At 36.4% G+C, this 20,595-nt stretch overlaps 1 protein-coding gene across 1 annotated transcript in view; it reads right to left on the reverse strand.

Moving 5' to 3' along the window:
• Positions 1-20,595, reverse strand: part of Zfc3h1 (zinc finger, C3H1-type containing) — a 59,981-nt gene that overhangs the window by 28,838 nt on the left and 10,548 nt on the right. Inside the window, exons 4-13 of the mRNA XM_013018670.1 lie at positions 14,652-14,716; positions 11,258-11,456; positions 10,225-10,451; positions 8,595-8,718; positions 5,593-5,690; positions 3,356-3,565; positions 3,003-3,167; positions 2,054-2,191; positions 819-940; positions 283-432 (exon numbers count right to left, since the gene is read on the reverse strand). Coding sequence (XP_012874124.1) covers positions 283-432; positions 819-940; positions 2,054-2,191; positions 3,003-3,167; positions 3,356-3,565; positions 5,593-5,690; positions 8,595-8,718; positions 10,225-10,451; positions 11,258-11,456; positions 14,652-14,716 — 1,498 coding nt within the window. The remainder of the gene's footprint in view (positions 1-282; positions 433-818; positions 941-2,053; positions 2,192-3,002; positions 3,168-3,355; positions 3,566-5,592; positions 5,691-8,594; positions 8,719-10,224; positions 10,452-11,257; positions 11,457-14,651; positions 14,717-20,595) is intronic.

A 20,595-nucleotide genomic window follows, 5' to 3' on the forward strand; every position in this document is an offset into this window, starting at 1 on the left:
CACATCCCCTCCAGCATTTGTCGTTGGCTGATTTGTGGATGTGGGACATTCTGACTGGGGTAAGGTGGTATCTCAGGGTTGTCTTTATTTGCATTTTGAAGGCTTGATATTTTTACTTAAAACATTAATTCTACTACTTCATAAAAATGTATAATCCAACAAAATGAAAGCTTGCTATAGTTCTATCCAGTGTATGAACTTGTATTATTTGTATATATTAATAAAATATATCCTAATATAGGAACAATTAGATACAGGACATATTTAATCAGATGAAGCTACCTGTGTTTTTTAAGTTTCGCTTCAGCATCTGCAACCTGCTTAGTAACCATTGCTATTCTGCCAATCCCATCAAGTTCCACATCAGAGTTTGCTGGGGATGATGAATTTGTCTTCAGCTGATCTGATTTAACCAAACGTTGTTTCTCACGACTAAAATAAAAGATAGATGCATTACAACAAAGAATAATTGAAACAGTTTTCTCCATATATTCTATTTTATAAAATATATTAACCATATTGACTAGAGCAATAACTGATATAACTAAGCTAGTTAGAAAAGCTGACAGTCCAGTTCTTAAGTGCTTTTATTTTATCCCAAGCTAGTTCTCTGTATCAGTGCCCACTGTAGTCCACAGAGATTAACATTCTATGTGAGGGCTCCTCCTCTGAGGTGCGTTATAAAAGCATGAATTCTTTATCTAGGATAAAATTACCACCATTCACTCATCCACTAATGATAATTACTTTTATATAGACAAAACAATGTCTGGTAAAAACACCTATCTCTAAAGTAAATTACATTAAATGTCACTTACTTGGCAATCTCTTCCTTTAATAATCTATATTCAATCTTCTTTTCTTCAGGTAACGCTTCAGGTGTACGCAAGGGATCATTTTCTTTTTCAGATTTTGGAGGTACTTTGGGTTTTGAAGCTTGCTAAAAAATATTTGAAAGTAACCAGATTAACAGTTTTAAAAAGTCAACACTAGGATTTTTATTTTAAATTATGATCCAATGTATACTAATAATTGAGTAACTTCACCATTCCTATTTTTCTTATAACAAGACTGGCTATTAGCTACCTAATTAATTATATAATTCACTGAATAGTCAAGACATATTGTTTAAAAATCACTAAAATAAATAATCTAAACAATAACTACACAAAAGATATATATTTGTACTTAAACCTTATGCCTTAATAAAAACTTTTTAAACATAATACAGTTCCAAACAATCCTACCTACGTCTACATAACTTATACACAGGAGAATAAAGTCATCCATTTTATTATTCTGAAGACACTAGTTACTTGAAAACACATAAAAGGGAATTTCTAATAGTAAAAAATGCATCTAAATGTATACATACTTCATTGCATATAGTACTAAATTTTCCCCCACAAATCTCTATTATAAAAGTCTAACTCAAATAGAGGAAGGGTGAGCAAACATAGACGTTATAATCAACAAACACTGTTAAAAAAAAAAAAAAAGCTATGTAAGCTGAGGACAAAGATGGGGGAGAAGAGGGAAGGGGAAAACAAGGAAAGAGGTGATACTGACCAAAAAGCTTTATACACATAATCTGACTTATGGAATTGTAACAACTACTTAATAATAGCAACAATAATAATTTTAAAAAGTGGGAAGTGGGCTCAGTGGTAGAGTGCTTGCCTTGCATGCATGAGGCCCTGGGTTCAATTGCTCAGCACCACATATCCAGAAAAAAGACGGAAGTGGCGCTGTGGCTCAAGTGGTAGAGTGCTGGCCATGAGCTAAAGAGCTGAGGGACAGTGCCCAGGCCCAGAGTTCAGCCCCCACGACCGTCAAAAAAAAAAAAAAAAAGGTCTCTAATTCAATTAGGTGTGATGTTAGTGTTGGTACAGTCTGAAATCCCAGCACCTTGGAGGTGGAAGATAAAGCCTGGACTATAAAATGAGACCCTGTCTTACAAAGAAAAACAACCTACTAACTCTAGTATCTACTTCTCAGGAAAAAAAATAAACTTTAATGATTGTCAACAGGTCACTTTCATTATGGAAATTACCTCAGCAGTCCGTCTTGCTTCTTTAATCATGGACTCTAATCCACCAAAAACACTATTTGTAGACTTGGAAGCCTCTCCATCGGATTCACTGTCATCTGAATCATTTAGTGTTACAACAACTGATTTATGTTTTGGAAGCTATAAGAAGAATATGTTTGTTAGTAAAGGTAACAAAATAGACAATATGCCTATTCTTTTCATGGTTCTACAACAATTAGGTATGTGCCCTTAGGCAAGTTATGTTCTTATTATGTCCCAGTATGCCGGTATAGATTACAAACAAACATAGAAGCGCATTCTAGATCCTTAAAATCTTTCCAGATATTACCATGATCACCTTCCTCATTAATTTCACTTCATCTTCATATGAATAAATTGATATTAACTTTATATACTGCAGAAAAACTAGCCCGAGTAATTCTACATAATAATCAACAAAACTTTAAAACATTGCAGTTTTTATGGTTACACCACCATGTATAAATAGTCTGTTAGTTTATCTAACAAAGATAAGATTTCAACTTGACTCTGCTCTATTTTTCTTTAAACCATAAGTTATTACTCTAAACTCTTCAATAAACACCACCAATTCTTCTACTATAGTATAGTCAATGGTTGAAAGTACGAACAAGCTATAAAACGAGAGAAATAAAAAATATAACATTTGTTAATATTGACCAGAAAAATAGCAAATCTGAATGGACCAATTCCTGTTTAAAAAAAAAAAGCTAAGAAAATGGGAAGAAAATTTCTCCAAACACTACTGCCAAATTCTACCAGTTTTCAAGTGAAGATACTGCTTTTCTTAATAAACTTCTACATTTTTATTTCTATATAAAGGTATCTGTTTACACAAACTTCAAGGTGCAGAACAAAACAGCAATACTTCACAAAAATCTTCCATAAGCTTTTAAAATACAAGAGTACTAAATTTTGTATTTGTTTTTACCGAGATCACAGTTCGTGGAAGACGAGGTCCTCTGTGAAACTTTGGATTCTGTATCCGAGGTTGAGATACTGTATTAATACTGACTATGGATAGATTGCTTCTTGGCACAGGCTGTGAACTGTTCAGAACCGGAGGTGAAGGTGGGTCACTATTACTGGATGTTTCCTAAATAAAGAAAAGATAGATATAAACCATTTTCAAATGAAATTTTGTCATTTTTTTAAAATCTTGAGCAAATCCATTTTAGACTTAGCCTTAATTTGCTGAAATGATCAATACATCCCAAATACACAGCTTATAGTAGCCTAAAACAGCTCAAGAGCACCACCTAGAGGGCCATGCACCTAAATTACCTCTGGCTTAAAAGCTCTTTTACTTGCTAGAGATTTAAGTAGTTCTTCTCGAAGAAGCATTTCTTCTTCCTCTTCTTCATCTGCAAAAGGTGGTTTTGGAGGCTGTTCTGGATCTTCAGGTGGGAGGGGTGGCAAAGGTGGTAGAGGAGGTAGAGGATCTAGAGAACTACATAAGCCTTCCACATAAGGTTGGCTCAAAGGTGGTATCGACTATATTTAAAAAAGAAATAATAATTAAAAAATGTAAATTTTTCAACTCCAAATGTTTATCTCTGAAACAATGCTAAATTAGAGAAAAGTAAACTTTAGATTGTTATTCTACTTGTAAGTGTACTGAACTAAGAATACATCAAAATTAACCTAGAATTCAGTATTTAACTATGAAATGTTACTTTTGGAAGAGAAAAAAAAACTTTAAAATTTATGAACTTCAAGATAGTTACAAAAACTTGGGTGCTCCTGTTCTTATGTACATTTAACATTCTAAAAGAAACAAATTCTATGGTCATTCCTTCAATATGAAGGAATTTTAGATTGATTTATAGATTCAAATTATTAAAATAAACATCTAAGGAGATGCTGAAATAGTTCTAGAATATCCTAAATGTAAAGTAGAAAGCCACTACTATCTTAAATCCTCACAAAATGACTTCTTGGAGATTATCTCTAAAGGAAACCAACTTTACACAAATCTTTTGAGTTAGGATATGTGTTTGCTCTCCAAAAAGTTTTGTTTTCCAGAATTTTCCTTGGCATTTTAGCTATTTCAGTGCTCATTTTCCAAAAGAAATAAAGAAAACCTATCATTTTCTCCTTCACTCTCTGCTCTAATATTCCCCCTTCCTATAAGCTGACTATGAAGACTAGAGCATCTACCTAGGAAATATTAAATAGAAAGGTAGCTGGGCGCCGGTGGCTCACGCCTGTAATCCTAGCTACACTGGAGGCTAGGATCTGAGGATTCCGATTCAAAGCCAGCCTGGGAAGGAAAGTCTGTCAGACTCTTATCTCCAATAAACCACTAGAAAACCAGAAGTGGCACTGTTGCTCAAGTGTTAGAACACTCACCTGGAGCTGAAGAGCACAGGGACCCCAAGCCCAGAGTTCAAGCCCCATGACCGACCAAAAAAAATAAAAAATAAATAAATAGAAAGGCTCCCTTTTCCTTACTTAGAAACATTTCGTATGATCTTCTCTAGGTTCTCTAGTAGTGATTTCAGAACTTCTACTTTGTGAATCCCTACTTTTTTCCTTTAAAAAAAAATTAGATTTGATATGTCTTTTACATGGGAGATAGAGAAAATGAAATTAGTTAATTTCTCCAGGCAATGTTTTCTTTTAGCTAGATTTTAAGTTAAAAATAAGTATATTTATCGAAAGAGGAAAAAGGGAAGTTTTATATGCATCTTTTTGTACTTAAATCTCAAATTAAAAAAGATAAATCCAAAACAGTAAAAACATACATACACACACACACAAAACTCAACTATAAAAGTTCTACCAAATGAGCTGTTCCCCTGTAGCTCATACCTGTAATCCTAACTACTCAGGAGGCTGAGATCTAAGGATTGCAGTTCAAAGCCAGTTCAGGCAGGACATGTGACTCTTATTGCCAGCAAACTACTCAGAAAAGGCCCCAAATGGCACTGTGGCACAAGTGGTAGAGCATTAGCCTTGAACAAAGAAGCTCAGGGACAGTACCCAGGCCCAGAGTTCAAGCCCCAGGACTAGGGGAAAAAAATTCTACCAAATGAGTATCTTAGCAGTAAATAATCAGCTGTTTATAACATACTTCTAGCAATTTCTTCTATTAAGTAGTTTTTTTTTATTGTGATTAAGTGATTACATATATTTCACAAATTTCATAGTATTGTGAGATAGTGATACTTAAAAGTCACAAACACATTCTAATATTCATGGGAAAAATTGTCTTTATTGTAGTCTATAAAGTTTGTGAATTCTATGAGCTTTGACAATAGTATTTCTTCCACATGGGGTGATATGTACATTTTTTTTCCTTTTGCTTAGTGTTAGCTATTCTCTCTATCCCTCTCATTCCTTCCCTCCCATCGTTGCCATTGAGAATGTCCAGCGCAGCTGATAGGTCCCACTGTTCTAAGTAGTTCTGATTTATTGTTAACTGTTAAATCTCAATTATTCATGCCAGATTTTCAAAAACAAACTGAAAAAGACACAGGGTAACACAATATATGAGAAATCATATCATTCTAACTTACAGAAACCTGAGGTGGTGGAGGCAAAGATATAGATGATGCTGAAGAAAAATATCCCAGTGAACATTCAGAGAAGAACGGTGGTTGCACTGGGGAAGGTGCTGTAAAAAAATTGTTTTTGGTAAGTGTTTAAGAACATAAGTATTTTACTAGGAACATAGTGATTGCATGATGTATTTGAAGAAACACAACAAATCTAGGTGGAGTAGGTAGAGTGAGAATTAGATTTTTTTTCAGAATTAGATTTTTTTAATCCCATAAACTCTTAAACTCCCATGTGTCCTTCTCTACCTATATAAAATTAAGTCATCATAAAGTAAATTTAAGCTGACATTTTGTTCCTTCAAACTCTACCTTCCACCAGGTTCAGAGACATATGCCTATAATCCAGATTGAGACAGGAGGCTCAAAAGTTAGTGGCTAGTCTATACTACATGGTGAGACCTTTTCTCAAATAAAAACCCCTCACAGGGCAAGAAATGCTTAAAGCATGCTATTTTTTCCCTAATAAATATACTTTTAAAGAAGTAATAAAACAGAAATTTTTGCCCTAGTGTCCTAGCAGAAAACAAACAAGCAAGTAGTATGGATTTCATCTTGTATAGAAAGAAACAGAAGCTGGATATGGTATCATATGAGTATAATCCCAGCTAAGGAGGTAGAAGCAAATATATATAACTCTAAGGCCAGCATGAACAAAGCTGGCAAACTATCTCAAAAACAAAACACAAAACAAATGGGCTGCTGGTTTGGCACCAATAAATGGTAAAGTGGCTGACTGTGTTCCTGAAACTTTGCATTTAATCTTCAGTACCATTAAAAAGAAGAAAAGGGAGAAAAAGAAGAGAAAGAAAAGGAGGGAAGGATGGAAGGAAGGAAGGAAGGAAGGAAGGAAGGAGGGAAGGAGAGAAGGAAGGAAGGAAGGAAGGAAGGAAGGAAGGAAAGAAGGAAGAAAGGAAGGAAGGAAGGAAGGAAGGAGGGAAGGAGGGAAGGAGGGAAGGAGGGAAGGAGGGAAGGAAGGAAGGAAGGAGGGCAGACCAGCGGGAGGGAGGGAATGAGAGAAGAATAAGTGACTAATGGAGGGAATGAGAATGGGAGGGGAGGGAGGCAACTGATTTGAGGAAGCAAGCAGAGCTAGAGGTGAGACTCAATGGTAGGGTCCCTGCTTAGGAAGTGTAATGCCTACAGTTCAAATAATATTGAGGGGAGGGGTGAAAAAAGCACTAGGAATAAGCACTAACTTAGCCAAAAAAGTATAGTTTTTCATGCTTTAGACTAATCTTTTTCTTAGTTACTTCAAAAAGTCAATACAGATATTGCCTTATATATAGATGACCTGAGGCTCCAATCTGAATGGTTACTGATCTTAAAAAGAGTTTTACTTCTTAAAAATATAAATATCATCTGGGCACAGTGGCGAACACCTGTAATTATAGAACTCAGGAAGCAAGAGGGGGTGAATCAATGGTTCAGACCACTCTGGACTACATAGGGAATATAAGGTCAGCCTGAGTGACAGCTTGAGTTCAAAGTCAGCCTAGGAAACATAGGGAAACACTGTCTTAAAAAAAAAAAAAAAAGGAAGAGCCGGGCGCTGGTGGCTCACGCCTGTAATCCTAGCTACTCAGGAGGCTGAGATCTGAGGATCATGGTTCAAAGCCAGCCCGGGCAAGAAAGACCCTGAGACTCTGATCTCCAATAAACCACCAGAAAACCGGAAGTGGTGCTGTAGCTCAGGTGGTAGAGCGCTCGCCTTGAGCTGAAGAGCTGAGGGACAGTGCCCAGGCCCAGAGTTCAAGCCCCATGACCGACAAAAAAAAAAAAAAAGGAAAAGAAAACATTACTTATGTAATTATAGACTTACATAATTATATGGGAAGAATTAAAATCTGACAAGGTTGACTGTGTTTATAACATAAATTTTCACAAAATTATTTAAAAAGCAAAAATCAATCATTCTTATGGAAACAGAATATTAATAGTATTGTCAACCCAAAATTACAATGAATTATCTCCAAGACACTGAGAATAAGAAAATTAAAGACTGACCAAAAAGAGTTAAATTATGAAAATAAATGAAAGATTTTTCAAACACTAGCTAAAAAATGATCTAAAAATGAGTACTACTAGTAAATATTGCCCAAATCTTTTTTTGTTTTGCCTTCTGTCTGCTAACTTATCAAAAAGTAGGGATTCTAATGTTTTTCTGTTTTTTTGTCAGTCATGGGGACTGAACTCTGGGCCTGGGTGCTATCCCTCAGCTCTTCAGCTCAAGGCTAGCACCCTACCACTTGAGCCACAGTGCCACATCCGGCTTTTTTCTGCTTATGTGGTGCTGAGGAATTGAACCCAGGGCCTCATGCATGCCAGGAAAGAACTCTACCACTGAGCCAACTTCCCAGCCCTGGATTCTAAGTTTTTATTTGGTCTCACAATGTGACAACAGGGAGAAATATACTGATCATATGACCTTTCAAGAACAGCAATTCCTAGAATTCTGAATTGTTATCTGCCATAGACTAACATGTTTTGAATTAGGGAGTGACTAGATCTGTAAGACTCAATCACCTCAGAACATCAACAAAAGCCCAGCCTCTGGCCCTCAAATCAAGAAAACATTCTAAACTATACAAGCTAATTGAGGTAGAACCCTAACCAATTCTAGGAAGCCTTTCCTGAGATATCCCTAGTATCATCACTCTCCATCTCCAGATCCTAAAAGCAAAAGAGATTTTTTTTTAACTAACACAAAGAATTTTGGCTAAAGATCAAGAGTTATCATTCCCATAATCTTCATGTTTTTAGAACAAATAAACAGTTTAAACAATGTTTTGTTATTTAAAGACTAAAAATACTTGGAAATAAAACTTATGAATATCTGGGGTTTGCTAATTATTTACAACTTCAAATGTGGTTATAGAATTCATCAGAAAAATCTCACCTTCATTATACATTTCTTCTCTAGTAATTGTGAAAACATAAATGTTTCAGGTTTTGGCTCATACCTGGAGAATTGGTTTCACTATCTGTATCCATAGCAACTTCTTCATAGTTATCATATTGATAAATGCCTCCTCCACTATCAGTAGGTTGCTTATCTAAGGATCGCCTCAGGTCAGGATCTGAAGACTAAGTATACAACATGTTTTTCTTAGTTTCAAAGTATTTTCTATCTTACACTATTCTTAGGCTATAAATCATCAAAGAACTGATAATTATCTTCTAGGGAACAAGTACAAAAAAAAACCAGGATGATTTAGATACATTCACCTTGTCACATCAGATTTGGGAAATTCAACTGACATGACCAAATACATTGTGGTGGGCATTTTATAAAGTCAGCACCAGATAGAATAGAATCTAGCAAGCAGCATCTATATAGATGAAATTCCTAGTTAGCTGAGCTACTAAATAATTAGCTATCCCTATATAAAATACAATTACAAGCTCTTGAACACTTATGGCTTCTGTGTAAAATTAGAGGAAAAAATACTAGTTTTATGTCAAGATTAGGAGGCCTGGAAGTGAAGCTCAGGTGACAAAAGCATCTGCCTATCAAGCACAAGGCAAAATTAAACCCTAGAATCACACCCATACACATGAAAAGATAAAAGAATATTTACACCTAACACTGGTGGCTCATGCCTATAATTCTAGCTACTCAGGAGGCTGAGATCTGAGGATTGCAGAGCAAAGCTGACCCAAGCAGAAAAGTCTGTGAGACTATTTAACTCCCAATTAAGAGAGAGAGAGAACACACGTACACACTCACACACATGCACACACAAAGTAAGAAGTGAAGCTGTAGTTCAAGTGGTAGAGCACTAGCCTTGATCAAATAAGTTCAGGGACAGCACCAAGGACTTGAGTTCCAGCCCCAAGATTGGCACAAAATTTGTTTTAATTAAAAAAAAAAAAAGAATATTAACAGTATTCCTTGACCTTAACTCCTGATTCCTACCAATTAAAGAAGTTTACTCTTTACTATCCCTCCATTCTTCATCACTGCATTCATAATTGTAAAAGTTCAAAATGCCAAAAAAGCAACATCACTAATTATTGTAGGTCAATATTAAATCTCTAGTTTAATTTTAATACTATTCTTAAAAGGTAACAGCTTACTCAGTCATTATCAATGAATTATACACATACTCCACAAATATTTGATGACTAAATACAAAATGGTCAGATGCTCTAGTCATTACAATATGATGATTTAACATACTTTAAAACAGTCCATTACATAAATCCTGACACATTTCTCCTTCCACAGTAAGAACAGTAAAAACTAAAGCTATTCTGCCCCTATATTTAACACATAGCCATCTGAGTCAGTCCTTGCTCTAGTAAGGACTTAGTACTCCTACTTTCTTGTAAACAAATGATCAAAACCTATTGTTAACCAAAATTTTATCTTCCTTTTTAATTTCTCCTATTTCTAGTATGTGATTACAAAGATTCATTCTCAACTTCTTACTCTTATTCTCAACTTCTTTACTATTTAAAAATTATGTACTAAGTTCTATCAAGTGTAAGCTATTTGTAGTGTTTCCTACTTGATTAAATCTATAAACTAAGACTATAAGGGCACTTAATTTAAATAATGTTCTGATTTTATATTTTCACATTCCTTACTTTACTTCTTGATCTCCTCTTTCCGCCACCAACCAATTTCATGAATCGATTGTACTGCTCCTCCTGATTTGAAAGGTCTCGAATTTTTCTTATTTCTTCTTCTCTTTTCCTTCGCTCTTCTTCTTCAGCTTGTTTCCGCTGATCATCTTCTTTCTGTCTTTCTTGTTCTTTTTGTTGCTGTAGTTTCTTCCATGCCTTTGTTTGCTGCTTTCTCAAAGCCTGTTTAGCTTTACATAAAAACAGAAAGAAGGTTGAAAGTGTGGCTCACGCAGAAGAGTGCCTTTCCAGCACGCTGAAGGACCTAAATTCAAATGCTACTACCTGAAAAAAATAAGCAAAAAGAAAAATAAAATATAAAAAGACTAGCACCTACTTCGCTGTTGGTTTTTTTCCTTTTATTGATTGGTCTTGGGGCTTGAACTTGGGGATTTTGTTGAGCCATTTCACCAGTTCCAGTTTTCTGGTGGTTAACTGGAGTTAAGAGCCTCACAGACTTTCCTGCTCAGGCTGGCTTCACACTGTGATCCTCTCAGATCTCGGTCTCCTGAGCAGTTAGCATTGCAGGATGAGCCACCAGCACCTGACCTGAGTTAGTCTTATAGGTAACAAAAGAACATTTTGTGCGGAGCACCAATGACTCACACTTGTAATCCTAGCTACTCAGGAGGCTGAGATATGAGGATTGCAGTTCAAAGCCAACCTTGGCAGGAAAGTCCAATGAGACTCTTATCTCTAATGAACCACCAAAAAACCAGAAGTGATGCTGTGGTTCAAGTGGCAGAGCACTTACTTGCCTTGAGCTGAAGAGCTCAGGGGCAGTGCCCAGGCCCAGAGTTCAAGTCCCACAACCGACCAAATAAAATTGTTTTATTATCATTGGCTCATATATACACAGTTGGTTCCTAAGTTATTTACATACTCCTAATCTATTTTAGAGTCCTACAATTTCTCAAACTCAAAACTTTCTGAATTAAAATCTAGAAACTATGGATATATATGAATTTCAGTTAAAAGAATGTAACACAAATAATACCTGCAGTGCTAACTTTTTTGGCCGAATGTGTTTTTGTACTGGTTTTAACTTTTTGCTGTACAGTTTTTGTCTTAGTCAACTTTTCCTTGCTTTCTTTCATCACCTGCTGCTCTTTCTGTTGCCATTTTTTACTGGCTGACTGAAGAGCCAAAAGACGAAGCTGTAATTCAGATAGTTCCTCTTCTTCTTCACCAAGTTTCTTTAAAACAAATATAAGGAAGTTACTTTTTAAACATTTCACCAATTGAGCTCTTTTAAAAGATTAGTACTTAAAGACAAATGCTTAAATGACAATTATGGGCAAAATAAGGAAACAAATTACTTCCCACAACTCAAGAATAATTTAACCTACAACATAGAACATCAATAAATGGAAGTAGATCAGGAAGAACAAATAATCCAGATGATGCAAAACAGGAGAGTTTGGCCATAAGTATTTAACAAGGCTACCCAAATTTGAAAGTATAATTCTGTCAGGAGCAATTGCAAATAAAGCAAAACCCTAAGTAAGAAATGAAGCATGAAGTGGTTCCATAATAATGTGATTCTTTAGACTCATAAAAGATATATTGAATATCAACACTGCAAGATTTTGTAAATATATATTCACATATATATATATATAAAAGTACGTATTTTAAGATATATATATATATATATATATATATATATATATATATATATCTTAAAATACGTACTTTTTTTTTAAAATCACCACCAAAGGAAAAAACTTTATGCAAACTTGTCTATATCTGAATTTTTGTTTTTTTGGTTGGTCATGGGACCTGAACTCTGGGCCTGGACACTGTCCCTCAGCTCTTCAGGTCAAGGCTAGCGCTCTATCACTTGAGCCACAGCACCATTTCCGGCTTTTTCTGCTTATGTGGTGCCCAGGACCTCATGCATACAAGGTAAGCACTCTACCACTGAGCTACCTTCTGAGCCCCTATAATTGAATATTTTAAAAGCTATAATTACTTTGAACATTTTTGAACACAGACTTTTGCTCAGAAAAATTAAGAATAGAATGATGTCAAAAGCAGATTTTTTTTTTTTGGTCGGTCATGGGGCTTGAACTCTGGAACTGAGCACTGTCCCTCAACTCTTCAGCTCAAGGCTAGTGCTCTACCACTTGAGGTACAGTGCCACTTCCAGTTTTCTGGTGGTTTATTGGAGATAACAGTTTCACGGACTTTCTTGCCCGGGCTGGCTTTGAACCCTGATCCTCAGATCTCAGCTTCCTGAGTAGCTAGGATTACAGGCGTGAGCCACCGGCTCTGGCAAAAGTAGATGTTTTTAAAGAAGTCTTTCCAAGTTTCCTAATCTTCTCGTACTGCTTAATTTTTGTTTGAGCAGTGTTTGAGATTGAACTGAGGGGCTCAAGCTTGCTAAGCAAGCAATCTACCATTTGAGCCATGCTCGGGTTTCATTTTTTTCTTTTTTGCCCGTCCTAGGGCTTGAATCCGGGTCTGAGCACTATCCCTGAACAAATTTGCTCAAGACTAGCACTCCACAACTTGAGTCACAACACCACTTCTGGCTTTTTCTGTGTATGTGGCTTCATGTATGCTAGGCAAGCACTCTACCACTAAGCTACATTCACAGCCCCCAAGGTTTCATTTTTATGCCTAAGCCAGCCTAGGTTGCATTCATCCCCAAGTCACAAGGTGACATGCCCATGCACTGCACCAGCCACAGCACTACCTCTGGTAACTGGAATAACAGGGTTTGCCACCAGATCTCCAGCTCCTGACTCAGATGGGTCTCATGAATTTCTTTTTGCCTAAACTGACTTCCAATTATTCTATCCCTCAGCTTCTACCTCCCAAGTAGCTAGGATGAAAGGCTTGAGCCAACTGGCCTTAAGTATAGTTTTTAACTAATACATTAAGTATTGCACATATTGATGAAATCCCATGGATGTAATATTTCAATGCATGTATACATCATATAATATTTAAGTAAGATTGAAATATCTTATTTATTATTTGTTATGATGAAAACATTCAAAATCTACTCTTTCTTGTTTCTGAAACATACATCACATCACTATTTTGGATAATCACCCAAATTACAAGGTTTATCAGAGCTTCTTATTCCTACATTAAGTGTAACTTTGTATCCCTTGGACAGTATTTCCTCAATCATATTTTAAGTCCTTAAAAGCCACATGTGACACACAGTGTACAGTGTAGCAACAGAATCCTTCCATCAATTGTATAAAAATCCACTAGAAAATATTGACCTAAAGTTTAACTTAAAAAGTTATCAGCACTTCTCCATTGAGATTTTTTTTACTTTTTGCAACCCCTTTTAGAATGAAAAGAAGAAATCACTGATGCTGTCTCACAACTATAATATGCTAAACAGAAGCAGGTACATGAATGAACACCAAGAATACTGATATTCTTGCTCTGATACCCAATTCCTATGTAACTTTAAGCAAGTAATTTAATCAACACCAACGAACCTTACTTCATCTTCAAAACATGTCAACTTATTTCATATGGTTGTGAGAATATTTGAAAATATGTTTGTGAGTTTGCATCTGCCATGTTATCATTCCAAAATTCAGGACTATCCTAAAGTTCCTAGGCTCTTTAAACCATTTCAACTTACTCTTAATAAACTGAAATCTCATTAGAAGAAATTACAACTATTTCAGACCTCTAAAATAATGAAAAAGACTTAGTTATTGCCTACTATATGGTAAACAGTGTTGATGTTTCTGTACTTTTTTCTGTGACAGTCTCCCAACAACCCAAGGAATACATGACATTGAACTAATTTTGTAGAAAAGAAATAGACACAAACACTAAACTGCTTACTCAGCTAACATGTCATTCAAGAGGAGGAGCTAAAATCTGAAGCCAGGTAAATGTCTAACTCCAAAACATTTCCACATAGAATAACACACCAAAAAAAAAAGGGGGGGGGAATCTCTGGATCAAAATTAAGTTTCAAAACCATAAACAAAAAGATCTATGGATATGACTGTTTTCAGTTTCTTAGAATCTGCAGAACTTAATGAAAAGAAACTGTGACATCTCTCTAGAATTTTTTTCTCATTTTTTGGGGGGTGTGCTAGGGTTTGAATTCAGGGCTTTAAGCTTCCTAGATAGGTACCCTACTGCTTGAACCACACCTCCAGCTCTCTCCAGAATTTAAGTCTATGTACAAAGGGATAGCAATGACTTGACAAGAATAGTCTATGATCTGAAAGTAGTGGCACAAACCTGAATCTCAGTACTCAGGAGGCTGAGATAGAAGGATGACAAACTCAAAATCAGCCAGGACTAGCAAAATTGTATCTCAAAGCAAACAAAACAAAAACAGACAAGAGTACAAGAATCAGCATTACAGAGATATCCAATCCCACAAATCAGTATCTTACCTTTTCAGATAGAATATCTGAGGTACTAATTCTTCTTGTTAAATTTTGTTCTTTATCTTCTAATCCTTCAAAATAAAATAGCATCTTTTGAATACTTTAAAAGATAACCACAATTAATCTAAAATAATTTAATGCTAATTAATATTTAATAGTAATTACTTTAATGGGCACCAGTACCAGGTCTTATTTTCTCAATCTCTCAACCAGCATGAATGACTGTCATTAAAGAGAATAACAATCTGACAAAATGTCTCATTGCAATCTCATTCTAAAAGTAATGAGACAAAATTATTCAAGAGGCAAATTATACTGGCAAGCTATACTTTACTTGGCCAGGTACTAATGGTTCACACCTGTAATCCTAGCTATTCAGGAGGCTGAGATCTGAGAACAGAGGTTCAAAGCAAGTGGAACAGAAAAATCCAAAGACTGCTATCTCCAACTAACTAGCAAAAAGCCGGAAGTAGAGGTATGGCTCAAGTGGTACAGCACCAGTCTTGAAGAAAAAGAACACAAAGCCCTAAATTCAAATCCCAATACCAAAAAAGGAACAACCAATCCAAAAAAAAAAAAAAGCCACAAAATACTCTGATGAAATAGCTTCTGAGCAGAAAATAAGAATAGAATTATGGGCATGGTGAGTGATACATGCTGGTAATCTTAGTACTCGGGAGTCTGAAGTAGAAGGATCTTAGTTTAAAGCCAGCCTTAGCTAAACAGCCTCAGATACAAAATGAGACCTTATACCAAAAATTTAAAAATACTAAAAAACAACAAGAAATAGAATTTGAGTAAGCTTAAAAAACAAAGCTCACTAATAAGGATCCACATATCCATATAGATAGATTATGATAAGCTACAATGTATTCCACATTTAGAAATTTTATGTTTTATAGAGCTGATCTTCCTCCATTTACCTAGGAAAGCATAAAACAAAACAGTTTAAATACCAACTTCTCCAGATTTCTAGCCTTAGCTAAGATTTCTAACAAAATGTATCAAACTTTTCATTTCTATAATATAGTACATTAGTTTTGAAACAGACACTTTAAGTTAGATGAAATTAAAACTCAAAATTCTTTCGGGATAAACAACTGAAGTTGCAAGGCTAGTTGTCTTTTCATAATACCAAACCTGTCAGTGTTCCAAAGTTTCTAATTTGATGGTTCATGTGGGTCTGTTGGTGAGAGAATATTCAGTTTATTCAGTAAAGTGAGAAGTAACTAATCAAGAATTAATCATGCAGCCTGGCACTGGTGGCTCACACCTATAATCCTAGCTGCTCAGGAGGCTGAGATCTGAGGATCACCGTTCAAAGCCAGCCTGGGCAGGAAAGTCCATGAGATTCTTCTCTCCAATAAACCACAAGAAAACTGGAAGTGGCGCTGTGGCTCAAGTGGTACAGTGCTAAGCCTTGAGCTGAAGAGCTTAGGGACTGCACCCAGGCCCAGAGTTCAAGCCCCACAACCAGGGAAAAAAAGAAAAAGAAAATAAGAACTGATCATGCACCCTAGACAAAGCAAACAGAAGGAAACTCATCTACTTGAGTTGTGCTAGAAAACGATTTTGCAAATGTGAATTTATTGCAATGTGAATGACATAAAAGAAAATAATTTGAGGGCTTGGATGTAGCTTAGAGGTAGAGTATTTACCTAGTTTGTTTTGTCCTATATCATACAAATCATGATCTAATATAATCCCCAGGTCTATAAAACAAAGGGAGGGAGGAAGAAAAGGGAGGGAGATAATTTGGGAAAGACAATTGCTTATCTACCCATATGTGAGCTGTCTAAAATAAACAGTAAAAGAAGGCATAGTGGTAACATGTAAATCCTGGCTACTCAAGAGGTAGAGACAGACCTGAGTGGCCATGGCTCATGCCTGTAATCCTAGCTATTCAGGAGGCTGTGAGCTGAGGACTGAAGTTCAAAGCTATTGCTTACAGGAAAGTCCCTGAGACTATTATCTCCAATTAAACACCAGAAAACCAGAAGTAGCACTGTAGCTCCAAGTGGTAGATTGCTGGCCTAGAGCAAAAACACTCAGGGACAGCAACCAGTCTTGACCAAAAAATAGAAAAAAGGTACAGACAGAAGGATCATGGTTCTAGACCCAACAAAAAGTTAGCAAGATTGTATCTCAAAACCAAACTGGTGATATACTCCTACAATTCCCAACTACTGCAGGGGCAGGGGTAGGAGGATTAAGGCTTAAAGGCCAAAGAATAAAGTTGTATCTAAAAAAAAAAAGAACCGGAAGCATGACTCAAATGGCAGATTACTAGGCCATGAGTTCACTTTTGAATATTGTCAAAAGGGGGAAAACAAATAAAAAACATTAAGATAATAAATAAAACTAATCACTGTACCCAAACGATCTGAGTCAGGTGCAAGTGAAGACAAACTACACTTCAAACATCTACCAGGTCAGGGTGTTACAAGTCATACCCATTCAAATCTCATCTTACAAATTACTGTGTATGCATTCAGTTAACACTACCTATTCTACCTCACAGTAACACACTGAAAACCTCCCAATTCTCAAAGCACATTTTAGATCTTTCTCAAGGATAAACGATGTATGTAAAGCTATACCACCACTTTCTTTTTATTTTTTCATTTTCTTTTTTGTCGGTCATGAGGTCTGAACTCTGGGCCTGAGCGCTATCCCTCAGCTCGTCGGCTCAAGGCTAGCATTCTAACCATTTTTCATTACTATCTTTTTTCATGTCCCACAGACAGTTTCTGAGTGTTTCCCAACCCTTTCCCCCATACTAACTGGTTTTTATTATATAATTCTATATATCTTTAGAAATGCTTATGTCCATCATAACAAAATCGACCATACTTGAAAGAACAGCAAAATACCATGTGCTTCTTTAGCAGCATATGCCCTTTCATTATATGCCAGGTATCCTATATATTAGGGTAACCACTCTACTTTCAAGATTATCAAAAGCTTTAGAATGTATTAGAAATCAACTCATGGCTTTGTTAAAGAAGCTTTCATCCTGACCAACTCATTCATACTGTAACATTTTTTTGGGGGGGATCCAGTCGTGGGGCTTGAACTCTGGGTCTGGGCGCTGTCCCTCAGCTCTTCAGCTCAAGGCTTGCGCTCTACCACTTGAGCCATAGCACCACTTCTGGCTTTTTTCTGTTTATGTGGTGCTGAGGAATCCAACCTAGGGCCTCATGCATGCAAGCCAAGCACTCTTACCACTGAGCCACCTTCCCAGCCCCTCATACTGTAACATTTATCCTCAACTCTCATCTAACTTGCCCTGCAACACATTTTTTAAGTTTATTTTTTCACCACTTTTCCCTCTAAAATGTAAGTCTATGAAGACATAAATGACTATTTTGGATTGTGTCTGTAGTCCTGGCTATTCAAGGTACTAGCTAAGCTGGGAGGATTACTTGAATCCAGGAGGTCAAGAGCAGCTTGAGCAACACAGTGAAATCCTGTAGACAGAACACACAAGTATTAGGGGAGGAGGAGATGAAGAGTAGGAAGGAAGGACAAAAGGAAAGAAGAGAGGCAGGTAAGTTGGTAGGCAGGCTGGTTGGCTAAGACATAAATGATTATTTTGCTCACTAGCACTTCCAGGAGCCCAGGATAAAGTGCTCAATGATGTGTGAATGAATGGAAGAATAAAAACCACCACTGAATTGTGCAATTGGATTATCTATAAATGTAGAGTTTCAATACTGCATAGTCTCAGTAAGATGATAAGGACATAAAAGTAGGATGTACTAGGTTAAAGAGGAAGTGGGAAGAAAAATTAAGAATAAATACAGGCTAATCCAGAAAGTTTCATTGAAAAAAGGAGAAATGCATGATAGAAGTTAAGGGAGAATGCAGGTTGAGAAAGCCTTTAAATCTTTGGATGAAAAACATAATTCTGTTTCTAAGAACTCCCTAAAAACAAAGTAGTTATAGCAGAGTAAACTACAGACAGAACAAGGTCTTATAAAATGTGGGGAAAGCCAGAAATGTAAGTTAAAACAAAATGGTGGGGCTGGGAATGTGGCTTAGTGGTAGAGTGCTTGCCTTAGCATGCATGAAGCCCTGGATCTGATTCCTTAAAACCACATAAAGAAAAAAAGACAGAAGTGGTGCTGTGGCTCAAGTGGTTAGCAAAAGCAGCTCAGGGATAGAGCCCAGGTCCCTCAGCTCAAGCCCCCGGATTGGGAGAAAAAAATGGTCACAGACAAAAAGGGTTATTATTTCTTCAAAGTAAATGAATTAAAAATGAAATTCCATATATATAAATAGTAAGCTTATAGTAAGGAAGTAAAAAGTTGAAATGGAGTGGATTTTTTCAAAAAGGATTCAAAGCTCATATGCAAACAAGGGACTGAAAAAATACTATGAAATATAACAGTGTTGAGAGGGGAAAAAAGCTTAATAGAAGAGTTTTGCCAAGGAATGAAGAAAGGAAGGTGCACACATAGAAACAAGAATGGAATATATATTAATTCAGATGGCATTTGAGAGCTGTTTGGTTTCCTCCAATTTTTCATTCAGTGAATTATTTAAACACCTCATCAAGTCATTTCCCTAAGATATTTGACAACGTAATGACTAAATATTAAATACAAATTCCTTAACGAGATATTTAAGCCCCTTCCCAAAGCTTGTTTATAAGCTTATATCCCCCATCTCATTAAAACATACTGTAATTCCCACATTGCATCCAGATTTGATTTATTTCAAACCCTTGAAAAAGCTGTGTGCCTCTGTTCATTTTGTTCCTTGTTTCCCAAATGGAAAGGACTCATTTTCCAAAATATACCTCATACATTTCAGTCTCTGTAAAAACTTCGTAAATCCAGGCAGGGAATTATTTTTCCTCTGATTTGCTGCAGGCTTTCACACATAATTCACATTATACTTTATGATGGCTACATATATGTATTCTCTATCCTGAAAAAAGGGAAGGAAAGAGAGAAGAAAGGATGGAAGGCAGAAGGGGTGTGAGAGGAAGGGAGGGAGGGAAGAGAGAGGAAGAAAAGAAAGGTAGGTAGTTTGGGGGATTTTTGTGGGGTTTTCTTTTGTGCGGATCCTAGGGCTTGAACGGAGAGCCTGGGTGCTATCCCTGAGCTTTTTGCTCCAGGAGAGCTTCTGGTTTGGGGAGTTAGTTGAAGGCAAGAGTCTCAAAAGTCTTTCTTGCCAGTGATCCTCAGATCTCAATCTCCCCAGTAGCTAGGATTACAGACATGAGCCACTAGCCAAGGAAGTTTTTTCATCAGAAGCTCGAACTTCTAACTATAGAAGAGAAGATCAACTCTCCAATAATATATGATAAAAAATAGTCATCACTCAGGTTTGCAATCAAATTTACACAATACCGGTGGCCTTGAAAACTTTAATCCCATGGCAATCTACTCATGTTCATGGGAAGAACAAAGACAAATTCTCCCAGGAGAAGCCTCTGTCTTCCTCAGGTATCAAAAGCTTCTGACCAATAAAAAAGAAAAGGAAACTGAGCACCTCACATTAACAAAACACAGCCAAACAAAACACTGTAAATATTCAACAAAAGTGCTAAAAATGAGAAACAATAAACAAATATAATGAGCCACGTCCCCAGGTACTGGAAATCAGCAGGCACAAAAAAAGAAAAAAGAAAACAGAGCAAAACAAATCTATGGTTAAATTGTTAAAAAAAAAAAAAAAGATAAATTTGTAATCATAAAAAGGGAGAAGAGCTGGGCACCAATGACTCAGGACTGTAATCCTACCTACACAGGAGGCTGAGATCTGAGGATCATGGTTCCAAGCCAGCCGGAGCAGGAAAGTCCATGAGACTCTTATCTCCAATAAACCACCAGAAAACTGGAAGTGGTGTTATGGCTCAAGTGGTAGAGAGCTCGCCTTGAGCTGAAGAGCTTAGGGACAGCGCCCAGACCCAGAGTTCAAGCCCTATGACCGACAAAAA

The sequence above is a fragment of the Dipodomys ordii genome, unplaced genomic scaffold (genome assembly GCF_000151885.1).
Source record: "Dipodomys ordii isolate 6190 unplaced genomic scaffold, Dord_2.0 Scaffold3, whole genome shotgun sequence".
In the NCBI taxonomy this organism is placed as follows: domain Eukaryota; kingdom Metazoa; phylum Chordata; class Mammalia; order Rodentia; family Heteromyidae; genus Dipodomys; species Dipodomys ordii.